This window comes from Physeter macrocephalus, chromosome 9 (assembly GCF_002837175.3).
Source record: "Physeter macrocephalus isolate SW-GA chromosome 9, ASM283717v5, whole genome shotgun sequence".
Lineage (NCBI taxonomy): Eukaryota > Metazoa > Chordata > Mammalia > Artiodactyla > Physeteridae > Physeter > Physeter macrocephalus.
The window spans coordinates 13,528,694-13,545,915 of record NC_041222.1 but is presented as its reverse complement, the minus strand read 5'-3'; the positions used below and the strand labels follow the sequence as shown (position 1 = coordinate 13,545,915).

At 41.8% G+C, this 17,222-nt stretch overlaps 1 protein-coding gene across 2 annotated transcripts in view; it reads left to right on the top strand.

Annotated features, from left to right (window-relative positions):
* The first annotated feature begins 10,430 nt into the window (after nt 1–10,430).
* ZNF483 (zinc finger protein 483) overlaps nt 10,431–17,222 on the top strand; it is a 31,378-nt gene continuing 24,586 nt past the window's right edge. The window contains exons 1-5 of one of the 2 annotated variants that reach the window (XM_007112047.4): nt 10,431–10,481; nt 12,148–12,682; nt 13,153–13,241; nt 15,311–15,437; nt 15,814–15,909. In XM_007112047.4, the coding sequence (XP_007112109.1) occupies nt 12,295–12,682; nt 13,153–13,241; nt 15,311–15,437; nt 15,814–15,909 (700 nt within the window). In that variant the 5' untranslated portion in view covers nt 10,431–10,481; nt 12,148–12,294. Of the gene's footprint in view, nt 10,482–11,965; nt 12,683–13,152; nt 13,242–15,310; nt 15,438–15,813; nt 15,910–17,222 lie in introns of those variants that run through there. The other variant, XM_028493651.2, reaches the window with a different exon arrangement.

Below are 17,222 nucleotides of genomic sequence, written 5' to 3'. Positions count from 1 at the left end.
GAAACACGCCTGTCCGAAGGAAGAGACGTGGACTCGGAAAAGTTGAGCCGGGTTCGGAGTCGGCGGGAGGAAGCCCCGCCCTTTGCCTCCCGCTGAACTTCTCGGCCCCGCCGCTGACTCAGTCCCGGGCGAGACCCGTTGCCCAGGGCGCCCTTTTTTTTTACTTAAAGATAGTGATAAAGTGTAGGTTTCCGATGCTCTTCGAAACTAGGACTACCGAGTGAGGGAAGATCACTAAGCCCCACTAAAGTTCAATAAGCCAAGATTTTTAAAGTTCAATTTCAAGTATATATGCTTATAGGAGTTGTTTTCTTAGATTTTAATTCTAATCTCTACGTTTTTTATTTTGAATATAGCGATTTTAACTTTATGCCTTCAGTTTGCCCGTGAGGTCACTTAGTGAAAAACACTTGCAATATAGAATTCAAATTAAGGGGTTGCATAATTGCTGTACTTTAAGTGATAGTACTGTCATAAATTAGGTACAAGGTCAGATACACTTTTTTTTTTTTTTGGTATAAGAGGAAGAAATCAAGATACTAACTGAATTGAAATTGCCTTTATCCCTAAAAGAAATCTGTAAAGCCCTAGTTAATGTCTTGAAAAATGAATATACGTCATTCCAGATGGAACTTGGGCAAGTACAAGGTACTTACACAACATTAAAGACATTTATGTCCTTTATTGCTTTTATTATAGAGATTATACATGATCTTTGTAAAAATTGCAAATGATTCAGAATTTAAAAATGAAAGTGAAAGGCCTTGCTTCCCCTCCCAGCAGCCCACTCCCCTGAGAAAACTATGGTTAACAGGTACAGTTGAGCGTGCACCCTCCAAGGCCTTGTTTCTGTGCACATGTGTATACGGCCCCCAAAATAACGAAGTGGGGAGGGGTTTCAGACTCATGATAAAGTTCTGTATCACTGATTTTCCTCCATAAACATTCTTCCACGTTAACTCAAAAAGCTCTACACTACCACCACTCTTTTTATTAATGACTTCATAGTATATTAACCAGTCCCTTTTTTTGAGCACATTTTGGGTCTTTTTGTTTGATGGTGACACAAAATCGATGCACAATGAAGTATCTGCAAACAATACTGAAGTGTATAAAGTAAAGGTTGTCCACCACCTTCCTGCTCACCATCCCCTCATCGTACTCCCTAGAAATAATCCCTGTTAACAGTTTGGTGCGTACAACCTCTCCTGACCATTTCTATGAATGTATAGAGTGACTGTACCAAGGACTAGTATGGGGAAACTGACTTCCTGTAACTTCCAATAGATCTTTCTAAAGCCAAGCCACCCCCCCCACCCCCCAACCCCTGCCAAAAGTATAGAATCTAAGTTAAAAAAAAAAAGTTCGTTTGAAATTTTAACTTCCAGACAAGGCCAGTTAGCAACTCATAAATTCCTCCTATATAGAAATTCCAGAATCCCACATGTGTGCAAATCACATACAGGTATTTACACACAGATTTTGTTTGACAAAAATGGAATTCTACTATACATATTACTGTGTAACTTTACCTTTTCACCAAACTATATATCACAGGTATCCTTATATATCAGTAATAATAGCTAATACTAATTGTGCCAGACACTATTTAAAGTGTTTTACTTGGATGAATTCATTTAATCCTTACAACAATCTTATGAAGTAGGGATTTTTATGATACAGGATGATTGAGGAACAAAAGTAAAGTGCCACAAACTAGTAAGTGCTGAAGCAGGAATTTGAACCCAGACAGTGTGGATCCAGAGTCTACATTCTTTTTTTTTAATATAAATTTATTTTATTTATTTATTTATTTTTGGCTGCGTTGGGTCTTCGTTGCTGTGCACGGGCTTTCTCTAGTTGAGGCGAGCAGGGGCTACTCGTCGTTGTGGTACATGGGCTTTTCATTGCAGTGGCTTCCCTTGTTGTGGAGCATGGGCTCTAGGCGCATGGGCTTCAGTAGTCGTGGCTCGTGGTCTCTAGAGTGCAAGCTCAGTAGTTGTGGCGCACTGGTTTAGTGACTCCGTGGCATGTGGGATCTTCCCGGACCAGGGCTCGAACCTGTGTCCCCTGCATTGGCAGGTGGATTCTTAACCACTGCACCACAGGGAAGTCCCCAGAGTCTACATTCTTAATCATTCTGATCTGTATGTGCAAAATTACCTCATTCTTTTAAATGACTGCATGATAGTCTTTTCCAAAGACTTGCAAAAAAAAAAAAACCTTTCATGATAAGTACATGACAAAATTTAATCATTCCCCTACTGATGAGCATTTAAGTTTTTACAATTTTTTACTACTGCAAACAATGCTACTGTAAAACATTCTTATAAGTATATCTTTATGAAGTCACATATTTCTATATGTAAACATGGAATTGTTAGGCAAAAAAAGATGGCTTTACATCTCATTATATACAGTAGTTTATAGCAGCTTACAATGCTGCTTCTAATCACTACTGTTTAAGCTTTTTTATAGTTGCTTCTTTCTTCAAACTACTTATAGTTTATTTTTCCCACTAAATAACGTCATCATCTTACTAGGCACTATGGTTTTGAATAGTAGCCTTGAGATAGTTCCTATCTAGAATTTATTTCAACTTTAAAAAACAGAGAGGAGACTTCCCTGGTGGCACGGTGGTTAAGAATCTGCCTGCCAATGCAGGGGACACGGGTTCAAGCCCTAGTGCAGGAAGGTCCCACATGCTGCGGAGCAACTAAGCCCGTGTACCACAACTACTGAGCCTGCACTCTAGAGCCTGCAAGCCACAACTGCTGAGCCCACGTGCCACAACTACTGAAGCCCATGCGCTTAGAGTCCATGCTCCCCAACAAGAAAAGCCACTACAATGAGAAGCCTGTGCACTGCAATGAAGACCCAACGCAACCAAAACAAAAAAAACCAAGAAAGTCCATCATGGACCATTGGTAGGAATGGTAATTGGTGCAGACACTATGGAAAATAGTATGGAGATTCCTCAAAAAATTGAAAATAGGGGAATTCCCTGGCAGTCCAGTGGTTAGGACTCCATGCTCTCACTGATGAAGGCCTGGGTTCAATCCCTAGTCGGGGAACTAAAATCCCACAAGCTGTGCAGTGCGGCCAAAAGAAAAATTTGGAAAAAAACATTGAAAATAGAACTACCATATGATACAGCAACTTCACTTCTGGGTATTTACCTGAAGAAAACAACACTAATTCAAAAAGATACATGCACCCCAATGTTCATAGCAGCATTATTTACAATAGCAAAGATATGGAAGCAACCTAAGTGTCCATCAATAGATGAATGGGTAAGGAAGAAACGGATACATATATACAGGAATATTATTCAGCCATTAAAAGAAAGAAATCTTGCCATTTGGGACATGGATGGATCTAGAGGACATTATGCTAAGTGAAATAAGTCAGACATAGAAAGATAAATACCATATGATCTCATTTATATGTGGAATCTAAAAGGCAAAACAAAGAAAACAAAATGAGGACTTCCTTGGTGGTGCAATGGTTAGGAATCCGCCTGCCAGTGCAGGGGACACGGGTTCGATCCCTGGTCTGGGAAGATCCCACATGTCGTGGAGCAGCTAATCCCGTGTGCCACAACTACTGAGCCTGCGCTCTAGAGCCTGTGAGCCACAACTACTGAGCCCATGAGCCACAACTACTGGAGCCCGCGTGCCTAGAGCCCATGCTCCGCAGCAAGAGAAGCCAACGCAATGAGAAGCCCGCGCACCACAACAAAGAGTAGCCCCCACTGGCCACAACTAGAGAAAGCCCGTGCACAGCAACGAAGACCCAACCCAGCCAAAGATAAATTAATTAATTAATTTTAAAAAAGAAAACAGACTCATAGATACAGAGTACAAACGGGTGGTGCCAGAGGCGAAGAGACTGGACGGTAAAATGGGTGAAGGGGATTAAGGGGTACAAACCTCGTTATAAAATAAATAAGCACAGGGATGTAAATATACAGCATAAGAAAAATGGTCAATAATATCATAACTTTGTTTGGGGACAGATGGTTACTATACCTATTTTGGTGATCATTTATTTCGTAACATATGCAAATGTCAAATCACTATGTAGTACGCCTGAAACTAACATAATATTGTACATCGACTATTTTTCAGTTTCAAAAAACAGACAAGAAATAATTGGGGGAGGGTAAGAGGGGGGCCAAGAAAGGCCACTGAGAAACCAAAATAATATATCACAAAATCCAAGAACTAAAAATTTGTATTTTACTCCTTAGAAGTCCCCTCTCCCTCTTTTAGGTCCTACTCACACTAAATATCTGCATGATTCTGATAAGGTGAACAATCTTGCTTCCATAGTCAGTCAAAGCAGAGTAGAAGCAGAATATTAGAGAGCACTCTTCTGGGCAGGTACATGGATGACAAAAGTACTAATGGACACACTGAAAACAAGGGAAGAAGTAGGAAAACTATGAAAAGAAGCTATAAGAACTCAAAAAGCAAAGCATGCTGGGGTTATTTATAAAGTACTGAAAGCACTACCCACCACATAGGCCTTGAAATCATTTCACTTGAATAAGTGATGTTTATGGTGCTAATCCTGACATCAAGAAATGGTGAAATAGGGACTTCCCTGGTGGTCCAGTGGTTAGGACTCCGTGCTTTCACTGCCAAGGGCCTGGGGTCAATCCCCTGGTTGGGGAACTAAGATCCCACAAGCCGCGTGATGTGGCCAAAAAAAAAAAAAAAAGAAATGGTGAAATTATGTTTAATTTCAAGCAACAAAAATCAAGGAAGTATAAAGTATATTTTACAAAGCTTTTCATCTAAAATGATTATAATAAGTAAGCAACTTTTGGTGCTTAAAGGTTTAATTCTAAGCTATCTAGAAAATCCAGCTATCCTAAAAGATTCAATTATCCATTTCCAAAGAGCCCCAGACAAGCCAAAATTCTATATAAATAAGTCTAATATAAATAAGACTTATATAAATAAGTCTAATTGTTTCGGTTGCTGAAAAAGTTAGGGACTGGATCCAATCTGCCAACAGAGGCACAACCCTAATGATCTTCTCTTTTCGGTCAGTAATTGACTGAAGACATATATCATGGCATATAAAACCATGTCATGACTCAAAACATTCCACTTTCTAAAACTTGAACTCAGAAACATCAATCTCTAACCACCATATAGAATCTTTCCTCTGTTTTACTAATTCCTGTGGATTGGAGTACATTTTTTAAATCATTGAACATTTTATTTTTAATTTTAATAACCGAGTAAAACAGTAGGCTTGTCATAGCAAACTAGAGAATTAGCAAATTAGGAGATAGAGGAATGCTAAAAGTATGTCTTTCAGAAGAATTAAGAGAGGAAATACAAAAAGTGACTTTGAAAACATAGAAGCTTTAAACTTCTCTATTAGAAGACTAGGTGGAAAGAAAATTGTGGAAAAGCAATTTTTGAAGCAATTCCAATTGTGGAATGGCTGACTGCATCTAGAAACTAATGCGATAGCTGTAATTTGTTTAGAAGGGTCTGAGTCAACAGATATGTCATTTTTGCTTCCTGCCATTTCTATTAATTCTGTCTGGAATTTAGACAAGGCTGGAGCTCCAGTGACCACGTTGTGAATATGACATACCTACAGGCCATTTAAGCAGAAACATAGCACGAGGCCAGGTCTCTGAATGTATTGTGAGAGCTGCCATACAAGCTATAGACAGCCTGATTCCGATTTTATTACTGAATGAGAAAAACAAAATCCTGATTAGCATAAGCCTTTTAGGAACATAGAGTACATTTTAGATCCTCATCATCACCTCGAAGTTTTTGACCACTTTATGTTCATGGCAATGAATCCTTATTAGCACCTTCAAGTTTTTCTTTCCTTGATTTCTCTCTTACATACAGTGCCAATCAATGCCCAACCTTGGGCAAACCCCACCATTCACTTTATTTTTCCCCTCCCAAATATCACTGGAGAAAGGCAAAAAGCTGATCTGGTCCAGTATAATACTACACCTTGCATTTTGGAGAATGAGGCAACCTGTCCCCTATTTTCTAGGGATAGGATTTATCCCTATACCAGAAGATTCTACCTCCTCTGATTTCCTTAGGACAGTGACTTCACAGGATTTTGTTCACGTCTCCCAAAAAAAAACATTTTTTTGAAAAACAATGTAACCCATTTGCACATTTTTAGGTTGGCATCTAAAATTTCCCCTTATTACTTAAATAATTGAAAAGAAGAAATTTTGACAATGAATTCTATTGTAAATAGTAGCATTTTAAATAAAGGCCCAGGGACTTCGCTGGTGGCACAGTGGATAAACTCCGCAGTCCCAATGCAGGGGGCCTGGGTTCAATCCCTGGTCTGGGAACTAGATCCCACATGCATGCCGCAGCTGAGGAGCCCGTGTGCCGCAACTAAGACCCCACGCAACCAAATAAATAAATAAATCATTTTTAAAAAATAAAATAAAATAAAGGCCTGGGACTTCCCTGATGGTGCAGTGGTTAAGAATCCGCCTGCCAATGCAGGGGACACAAGTTCAATCCCTGGTCCAGGAAGATCCCACATGCCACGGAGCAGCTAAGCCCGTGTGCCACAACTACTGAAGCCCGGGTGCCTAGAGCCCATGCTCCGCAGCAGGAGAAGCCACCGCAGTGAGAAGCCTGCACACTGCAACAAACAATAGTGCCCAACAATTTATACTAAGGCAATATAGTTTTAACCTTGAAAGTCTTATTGTTTACTTTATCATCCTTTACTTCAACAAAAATATGTATATAAATTTAAATATTTGAAAATTTTTCTATGGTTATTTTAAAAATTACTATGACTGAATAATCATAATTAATAGTACACAACTTATCAAAAACAACATAAATACATTACAACATTTTTTAAGGTTTCAACTATTAGTGATTAGCATATTTTTTATGTTACAGCTTTTTTTATGTTACAGCTTTTGAGAGTTATTAAACATGAAAAGTAAAATTTTATTGGAAATGTATCTCAATGAAAAGGACAGGGGTTTTAAAAAAAAAAAAGATACCCAGTTGCTGTTATTCACTTCCTCATTACCCAATTTAATATATCAAATTATGCCTTTGATAGTAGTCCTCAAGTTCTTCCTCTGAGGGTAATCAACCCTCGTTAGTTGGGAGATGGCTGAGAGGCATGGCTTGCTTTTGTGAAGTGAGAGAAGGGCCATTGTGAAATAGGACATCCTGATTTTTAAAGGCATTCTTAGGCAAAGCAATTTGAAGAAACACTATATATGATCTAGAGATTGATTTTCTTAGTACTATCCATGCCCCTATATCCTAAGAAAATCTTCATGTACTCCTGAGGACCCTTGTTCCAGAACAATGCATCTTCAGTGTTCTTCCTTCTCATCCTATTCTGTCCCTAGTCTCTCCTTGAAAAAATAACCTACCCAATACCTTCTCTTTCCATTCTTATATTCAGGCTGCACCTTTATTCTTTCCTCAACCCACTGGACTTCCCTGAAATTAATTGCCTGAGGATCAACCAACTGCAAACTGCTGTGGACACTTTTTCATTCCAATCTCATTAGAACTATTGACTCCATCATCCCGTTCAAAATTCTCCTCTGTTGGTTTTCCTTTACCAGTTTCTCCTGATTCTTTTCTACTTACCAGTTAACTTCGCTGCCTTTTCTCTCTGCCACCCCCTCAAAGACCGCTTCTCACTCCACCTGCTCTTCATTGCAATCCTCACTCCCTCATCTTCAATTACTAAATGACTCTTTAATTTCTTTCTCCAGTTAAGTCATCTCTACCTAGATGTCCCACATGTGCTTCAAACTCAAGGTATCCCCAACTGAATTTTAATCTTCTTTCTCAAACCTTCTTCCTGTGTCCCTTAGTGTATGTGGAACCAGCATCCAGTTGATCAAACCAGAGACCCTGGAGTAGCCTATAATCCTTTCTTCTCCCTCACTTTTATTCACTATCTACATATTGTCACTGAGTACTGTCAGCTGGGGTTTCTCTGGTTCCTGGCACAGAAAAATCTCATGTATGTAAAAAAATATTTGAAGAAGAGTACTGGAGTAGTTCACAGAAACAAAGAAAAACTAAACATCATGAAGGATAGGAACTGGGCAGCTCCCAGGATCTCTGCAACAGGCATTGGAGATCATCCCCCAAGGAACTGCAACCAAATGATCCAGCAACAGCATAGCCTTTCATTTCTGGATGTTGCAGAATGAGAATCCGAAGTCCCAAACTTTGATTCAAGCTTGGTTGAAATGATAATAGATAAGAGGTAAATGACCTTGTTGACATAAATTCTCTGGGAGGGCTTCCCTGGTGGCACAGTGGTTGAGAGTCTGCCTGCCGATGCAGGGGACACGGGCTCGTGCCCCGGTCCGGGAAGATCCCACATGCCGCGGAGCGGCTGGGCCCGTGAGCCATGGCCGCTGAGACTGCGCGTCCGGAGCCTGTACTCCGCAATGGGAGAGGCCCGCGTACTGCAAAAAAAAAAAAAAAACAAAACACAAAAAATAAAGAAAAATAAAAATAAATAAATAAATTCTCTGGGAATCCAAAGTACTCTGTTGGTCTAGCATTTCTCAACAATAGAAGGGATAATTAGAAAAATTTGCATTCTGATGACTAGAGGAGCACAATGAATAAGAGATTAACTCTTAAAGGGGCAAAGGTCATGTGTAATTTCCAACCTACGCATTCTCTATTTCTTGTTATTATGATATAGTTCTTTAATAAGAGGTTCCTGTCTTAAGCAATTGAATTTTCTCTTTTTTTGGCTGCATCAGGTCTTCATTGCTCTGCGTGGGCTTTCTCTAGTTGCGGCGAGCAGGGGCTACCCTTCCTTGCAGTGCGCGGGCTCTAGGCGCGCAGGCTTCAGTAGTTGTGGCACACAGGCTTAGTCGTGGCTCACGGGCTCTAGTGTGCAGGCTCAGTAGTTGTGGTGCACGGGCTTAGTTGCTCCACGCACGGCATTTGGGACCTTCCTGGACCAGGGCTCGAACCCGTGTCACCTGCATTGGCAGGCAGATTCTTAACCACAGCGCCACCAGGGAAGCCCCCTCCAGCTTCTCCTTGATGTCCCCTCCATTTTCAGGAGAAGAATATGCATTCAGACCTGGGACTGGACAGCTTCTTGACTTCGGGCAGCCCTGTTTCCTCGGCTTGCCTTGCTGTCTGTGAGATGAGTGCAGGGGTTCATTTAGTTGAGCTTGTTCTGTTCCTTTAAGGTCTCAGAGCCTTGACTCACCCTGCTCCTTCAGTCTAGAATGCTTTTCTCTCCCAAGGGCACCGCTCCAAAAGTCACTTAGTTATAGGACACTCCCAACAATCCTTCTGGAGTTCGTCAGCCCTTTTTGCTATTCCCCCAGTAATCCCCGTAAGTACCATTCACATAGTCAACAAATATCTGTTGAGCACCTACTACATGCCAGGTACTGTTCTAGGGCCTGGAGAGGGTATTTCCATGGAACAAACCAGATAAAAATCCTTAGCCTTGTGGAATTGATAGTCTAGTGAAAAAAACAGACAATAAGCAGTAATCAAGTAAGAAAATGATATGATATGTTGAAAGGGGAAATAGGAGTGGGGATGGGATTCTACTTTAAGCAGAGAAGTGACAGAGCTTCACTGAGAAGATATGAAAGGATGGGAACGTGAGCCATACAGGATACCTAGGCAGGCAGCAAGTCAGCCATACGTGCCAGGCAGGTTGGAGGGAGAGGGAGAGCAAGGAGGCCATTGTGACTAGAGCAGGGAAGTGGGGGTAGAGGTCAGGGAGGTTATGAGTGGCCAGATTCCATCGGCCTTGTAGCCCACTGTAAAAATTAGAATTTCTACCTTGGGTGAAATGGGAAGGCTTTAGCGGGTTTTCAGTAGAGGAAGTCCATAATCCGTTTTTTGATTTTTAAGCATCTCTCTGGCTGCAACGTGAAGAGACAAGAGAAGAAAAGTGAAATCAAGAAGCTATTGGAATAATCCAGGCGAGACATGATGGTGGTTTGGACCTATGGTGGCAGGTGTGTAAGCCATAAAATTAATGTTTAATTCAATTTGCGGCATTAATTATGGCTTGCAGTGAATGCATCACTAATATGCTTCTGCGGTGGGTTTTTGCAGCCTGGATTTCGGAGAAGGGTAAGGAAGAGGGGAGGGACGGCTTGAGGTTACCAAGGAAACAGAACATCATAGATCTGAAAACCTGAGATGGCTCTAGGCCTTTAGGCCTCTGGCGCAGCAATAATTCCGCAGCTGAGACCACCAGCGCTTCCCAAAGACCATGCGCAACAGGCCGGGCTGGGAGCCTATGGAAAGCACGGGACTTTCGCAACGCGGGACAGGCGCATCCCGGGAATCGTAGTTCTGCGCCCCTGCGCAGGCGCAGTGAGCCCCCCGCCGGTGCGGCTTGCGCGCGCAGCTCCTGCAGGACCAGTTTCTAGAAGCTTGTTGCGGTGGCGTGGGTCATGGCTGCGGGTCCTGACGCAGGTAGTGGTTGCCCCGGGTCCTTAGTTTGGGGGCTGCGGCCAGGTCGCCGGCTCCGAGGGCGCACCTTGGGCGGGGTAGGGGCCGAGGGCAGTCTCGCTGTGCACACCCAACGGCGCAGCTTCTGCGGGAGGTGGGAGCGCTCCTGGCTGGAGCTTTCCTCCATCCTTTCCCTGCGCCCATGGTCTTGGAACTTCGCTACTTTGGTATTTTGGGCGGGAAAATTCATTGTGTGAGCATGGGGGTAGGGGACTGTCCCGTGTATTGCGGGTTGTTTAGCAGTCTTTCTGGCTCCACTCATTAGGTACCCGTAGCATCCCTCCTCAGCCGTGATAGCCAAAATGTCTTCAGACATTGCCAAACGTCCCCTGCGGGGCAAATTCCCCCCCGCACCTCCCTCGTTTGAGAACTTCTTTCTGCCTGCGTCACATTTTCGCAGAGCCTTTATTGTAAGCTCCCTGGAGATCGTGACAGGTGCCTTTCTTAGCCACTGCAGAGTCTCAGGTGTCCAGCGCGGCGCCAGGTACGTAGTGGGCGCCTAATATTTGGCGGAGGAATAAATGACGTCATGCATACTGTGTGCCGGCCTTTGTGCTCGGAGGTGGGTAATTATTGGTATGATAGTTGCAGTTGGAGGACAGTGTCCTCACTTGCTGGAGTGAAGCACATCTCAGACTGTATTGTCATTTCTTGGGTGCTCTGTGAGGGTGGGGGCCCTGTGTGACCGTCCATGCCTGTCTCCTTTGTGTCCCGCTCTCAGGTCATTGTATATGGTCAGTTATTTGTGGAATGAGAAAATGCATGTAGCACAGGGCAGGCTCTGTGCAGAAGAGCACTTGGGGATCAGAGAAAGCCTCATACAAGAGGTGACAGTGGAAAGGAGTCAAGTTTTAATGAGTAAGCTTGGTAGGAGAGGAAAAGAAGGCAGCATTCCAAGGAGAGGGAATGGCTCCAGTGCAAAGGCGGAAGGTGTTAGAGTTTCTGGAAATGGAGAGATACCTTCTTACAGCTGCAGTATCTGTCAGGGGCAGCTAGAGCTGGAGTGAGGTCATCAGGGCAGGGTTTCTAGACCATCACTTGTGGCTTCAGTGTTTGAATTTTATCTTGAGGCAGTTGGGGAGTGATAGGACCATATCTTGCATATTGGAAGGAATCCTTAGGCTTTGGTGTGAGACTGAATTGAAGAAGGCTGTACTTAGGTAGTTTCAGTTGGAGAGAATGGAGAGGTTCTTATGAAATAAAACCACCAGAACTTGGTTATTGATTTTGTGAGAAATTTGATAGTCAAATATGAAGTCAGGTTTCTCAGTTGAGCAGCTGGTGGGAAATTGTGTGGCCATTCATTGAGAGAGGGCAGGAGTGGAATAGGTTTGGATCCTCTTGTAGCAGTGAGCCTTTTCTGATATGTTTTGCTGATGAGGAGTATTTAGGCTGAAGAAACTGTTTTCTTGGAGCGTACCTTTAATTACCCGCAAGTAACTTCTCAGCTTTTCATCTACAGAGAAAATTATTCCTTTAATACAGTAGGGCGGTTCTAGGCCTCTGAGAATGTGTGTGTGTGTGTGTGTGTGTGTGTGTGTGTGTGTGTGTGTATCAGAACCAAACTAAAAACAGTTTTTTAGGAGTCATAATTTGTTTCATTTATTTCATAACTTATATTTCTTGACAGTTTCTGCAAGACCATAAAGTGGATCCTTGGAACACTTGATATTTTGCTGGAGAGTGCCTTTTGGTGGCCTGTGTTGACACTCAAAGTCTAAAGGGGACTGAATTCCTCCTGGTGATACACATTGCAAGCTGGAGTAGCCTGAACGAGATGACAGCCATCTCCCCAGATCCTCACACTTTTGTCTCAAGTGAACAAAACAGGGTGCTAAGAATGGAGACCCCTGGGGATCAAGAAGCTCTCCTAAGAGGAGACGCTGCTGACCCAGAGTTTTTCAGACAGAGGTTCAGGTGGTTTTGTTACTCCGAAGAGGCTGGACCCAGAAAAGCCCTGAATCAACTGTGGGAGCTCTGCATTCAGTGGCTGAGACCAGACATCCACACGAAACAACAGATTCTCGAGCTTTTGGTGTTTGAGCAATTCCTGACTGTTTTGCCAGGGGAGATCAGGATTTGGGTCAGGTCACAACATCCTGGGAGTAGCGAGGAAGTGGTGACCCTAGTGGAGGAGTTGACCCAAGTGCTTGAAGAAAAAGAAGGTGAGATTAATAGATGGAGGAAGGAAGTGGAAGAGATCTCCTCAAGATATGAAAGTAAACTCCCCAAAAGAGCACTTTCATTTAATACGTGATTCTTGCTCAAGCCACTGTGCAGGGACTATGAAGAAAACACATTACTCCATAAAACAGATGTGTTATTTCATCTTAATATACCTTATAAACATTTTAAAGATTATTATGAAAACTAAATACGTTAAAACAGTGGGTATATGGAATGAATGAAATCAGTTTTTGTGAGCTTAGAAATTGAAAGGATATTTTATGAGGTGGCGGGGAAGCTTGGGTTTTAATAGGAAACTGTATCTTTGGCTGTCCTCTGTGTCTTCAAAGCGTAGGGAAAACTTTTTTTTTGTTTTTTCTGACCTTTTTCTCCAGAGTGACATATGTAATAATTTCTAGTCTGAGAAGCTCATTTAAAAGGTTGGACTGTTTTTTTTCCCCATTCCTAGATATGATCTCTCAAGATTCTGTTATTTCCCAAGAGGAGAACCCTGAAGAAGATAAAACAGTTTCTGTTCCACCAAATACTGAGTCCCAGGTAAGCTTCCTTTCACTGGTTTTCATTCATTCATTTTTTTTTACCGGAAATTTTCATTCTTTTTAAGTTAATTTGTTAATTGAGGTCTGATTGACCTACAACATTGTATTAGTTTCAGGTGTATTATATAATGATTCAATATTTGTATATATAGTGAAATGGCCACCACAGTAAGTCTAGTTAACATACGTCACCATATACGATTACAGGTTTTCATTCTTTTTTTTTTTTTTTTTTTTTTTTTGTGGTACGCGGGCCTCTCACCGTTGTGGCCTCTCCCGTTGCGGAGCACAGGCTCCAGACGCGCAGGCTCAGCGGCCATGGCTCACGGGCCCAGCCGCTCCGCGGCATGTGGGGTCCTCCCAGACCGGGGCACGAACCCGTGTCCCCTGCATCGGCAGGCGGACTCTCAACCACCGCGCCACCAGGGAAGCCCAAGTTTTCATTCTTAAGTAGATACTCACTGAGCTCCTCCTGGGTGGTATAAAGACGCTAGAATAATTAAAACAGTCTCCTTTTCCTCAGAGTCTTCACATTCTTAGAGCTCATTCTTCATATGCTATTTTACTTCAGTTACCAAAATTGATCATGTCTGACTCTTAATAAAAACAAAAATATTTATTAAAATTCAACAGTTATTCCTGATAAAATTGGTCAGGTGGAAATAGAATTATATTTCCTGAACACGATAAGAAAATTCTCCAGCTGGATAATGTTGGAAAATTAAAAGCAGTCCTCACAATAAAAAGTAAGAAGATAAGGATGTCTTACCCTACTGCTATTAATGAGTATTTTCTGGAAATGAGGTAAGTACAGATATAAAAGAAGCAAGTGTATATTACTTACAGATAATGTAGTCTTTTTGGAAAACCTCAGAGAATCAACCGAACACGTACTGAAACTCATACAATAGCTGAGAAAAGTAGCTGGTTACAAATCAGTAGTTTCCTGCATACCAATAATTATCAGTCAGGAAAAAAAATTTCTATTCACAATGGTAAATAATGTGCTCTGGTAGGCTGATAATGGGCCCCTGAAATATGTCTATTTCCTAATCCCTGGAACCTGAGAATGTTACTTTATTTGGAAGAAAGGTCTTTGCAGATGTGATAAAATAGGGATTTGAAATGAGGAAATTATTCTGGATTATATGGGTGGGCCCTAAATGCCATCACAAGTGTACTTAGACAGAGAGAGCTTGAACACAGGAACAGGAGAAAGGGACATGGCGATTGGAGTGATAAGGCCGCAAACCAAGGAACACCAGGGAATGCTGACAGCCAAGGAAGCTGGAAGAGGCAAGGAATGGATTCTCCCTCAGAGCCTCTGAAGTGTGTGCAGTTCCCACAACACCTGGATTTCAGACTTCTGGCCTCCAGAATTTGGGAGGATAAATTTCTGTTGTCTTAAGCCACTAGAGTTGTGGTAATTTGTTATAGGAGCCACAGGAAGCTATTCCAAGTGCTAATAGTCGCTCTGCTGTACTGCCTTTCAAAATGTCATGCTGTAGAGGATGCTATGGAAAGTGTGTTTTAATGATTAATTGTGCTCATTTGTAATTTGTAGTAATTGTAAGTGTGAGTTTGTCATTGAACACAGGTCCTTGTTTGATTGTGATAGAAAATAATTGCTACTTAGAGCCAACTGGAAATTACAGTTTAGAATATAGTCACTGATGTTACTCTTACATGTTTAATTATTGCCTGTACAGCTTACATTAATTCTGCAGATTCCAGGTTTGGGAATGTAATTTGTATCGTTCATTTAATATTTTCTGTTAATCCTAGAAATCAGTGTGTTAGGGTGAATTTGATCAGTGTTAGACATGCCAGAGAATCCTTGTACAGCATTTCACACCAGGAACTAAATGGCAAAGGCAGGGATTGTTTCATAATCTTGTTCTGTGTCACTTGTAATAGATGTATAACAACTACCTTGAAGTTTGCTTTGGAATTCTCAAAAACTTGAATACCATCAAAACTAGTACTTTATATCCTAACTACTTCTCTGAATTCTTAGGATCTGTTTGGGAATAACCCAATGCAAAAAGGCTGTCTTTGGTGTTCTAGGAATCCATGACACTCAAGGATGTAGCTGTGACCTTTTCCAGAGGAGAGTGGAGGACGCTGGAGCCTTCTCAGAAGGAGATATATAAGGAAGTGCTGCTGGAGAACTATAGGAACCTAGAATTTCTGGGTAAAGACATCTTCTCTTCATAATGTAGCATCTAAGCTGGGTATCTTTTTGTCCATTCTTATTGAAAGATAAGTGCTATTAACTGTTTTGGCTGGGCTTACAGGGGTGATGTGACTAATCCTAAAAATGGGTCCTAAAAATGTACTTTTCTACAATGTTTTCTCCAAGAAGGCGTCTGTGCTTCATTGAGCTGAAAATGTTGAGCATCATTTTGCTGTCGCCAAGACCATACCTTCCCCGATGTTCTCCTCAAATGCCAGTATTGAAGTCTCTTTGGCAGCATCTTTTCTTCCCTGGAGAACCAGAGGCTGTGAATGTTGGAATGTCTTTGTTCTAGGCAAAAACAGCCATTTTCTATTCTTTTCTCTATGAGCAGGCTTTCCAGTTTCCAAGTTAGATTTGATTTCCCAGCTAAAGTGGGCTGGACTACCATGGCTGCTGCAAAAACAAGCCTCAAGAGGCTCCAGACCAGGTGAGTTGGTGAAAAGTGGAGGAGGAAATTGAAGTAGTTACTTTACCAAGCCATTTGGAGGAATTTTGGAAATGTTGGGTGGGCTAGATGCTAACATAGAAAGATGATTAGAATATCCACCTTGCCTTCCTGGAATGTTCATTTTAACAGGGGAGACTGTTAGTTTGGGTCCTCAAGAAGCAGATGCCTAGATACGGTTAGTCAGGTCAGAGACTTACTGGGGAGAAATCCAGGGAAGGAAAGCTGGGAGGGGACTGGAAGAGGCTGGGATTGCTGTTCAGAGCGTGATGCAGGTCTGACACCTGTGACGAGAGAGGGAAGGAAGGAAGCCTGGGTAGGACGAGTCTTAGATTGAAGTGCAGGTTGAGGAAGTCTTGGCAAAGCCAAAAAAGAGTCTTCCCGCCAAGAGTCACCTATCATAGTCGTATGCCTCACGGAAATGGGCCTAGTATCCCTGCCATACTTGTCACTGACTGGGAGCACCCATGGGAAAGTTGGCCTTGGTGTGATGCTGTGGTGGTCATTGAGCAGTAGTGGGGGGCTGTTGGGTAACCACCCCAGAGGAGGAGCTCTGAGAGGCACGTTTCTATGGATGCCATAGATGCAGACATCAGAACTAAACGTGTTGGCAATGGGATGTATTTCATAACGATGGCATGTGTAAGGAGCAGTGGGAAGATACAGGAGCAAGGGCTTAATTAACAATTGAATTGAGTCTTGGAGAAGAAATAGTTCGTTCAATGGACAGCATGTATAGTATAATCAATTTGTTAAAAGGAAAAAAATGTACATATACATGTATATGTTTAAATGTATAGATACATATGGGATTTTACTGTCTGGAGAACATTCATGTTAACCCTGGTTATCATTGAGGGATTACATTTTTTCTTTATTCTTCTCTTCCTTACACTTTAGTAGTAAACATATTAAGTTTGTATTTTTAAAAATTAAAATAAATTATCACTTATATATCAATACCTTGGTTTATTTTAAGGAAAAAAACAATAATTTACTTTGCTCTATTCCATCTTATTAACCATTCATTTTAGACAACCTATTGGCTGTTTCTAGCATAGTACACAAATAAAGGATGGCAGTTGTCTTTTTATGTTTAAGTACATTTGGGAGAGTTATTTTGAAAACGGATTCTAAAAGTATTTTGAGTAAAATCTAGCAGCATTGGTATAAATACATGCCTCTCCCCCCAAGATGCTTATGTAAAAGAAGGATCATTTAGATGTACAACTTATTTAACAAGTCATTTACAACAGAATGGAGAAAAAGGTTTTGACAGACAAAGCCAGTATCAA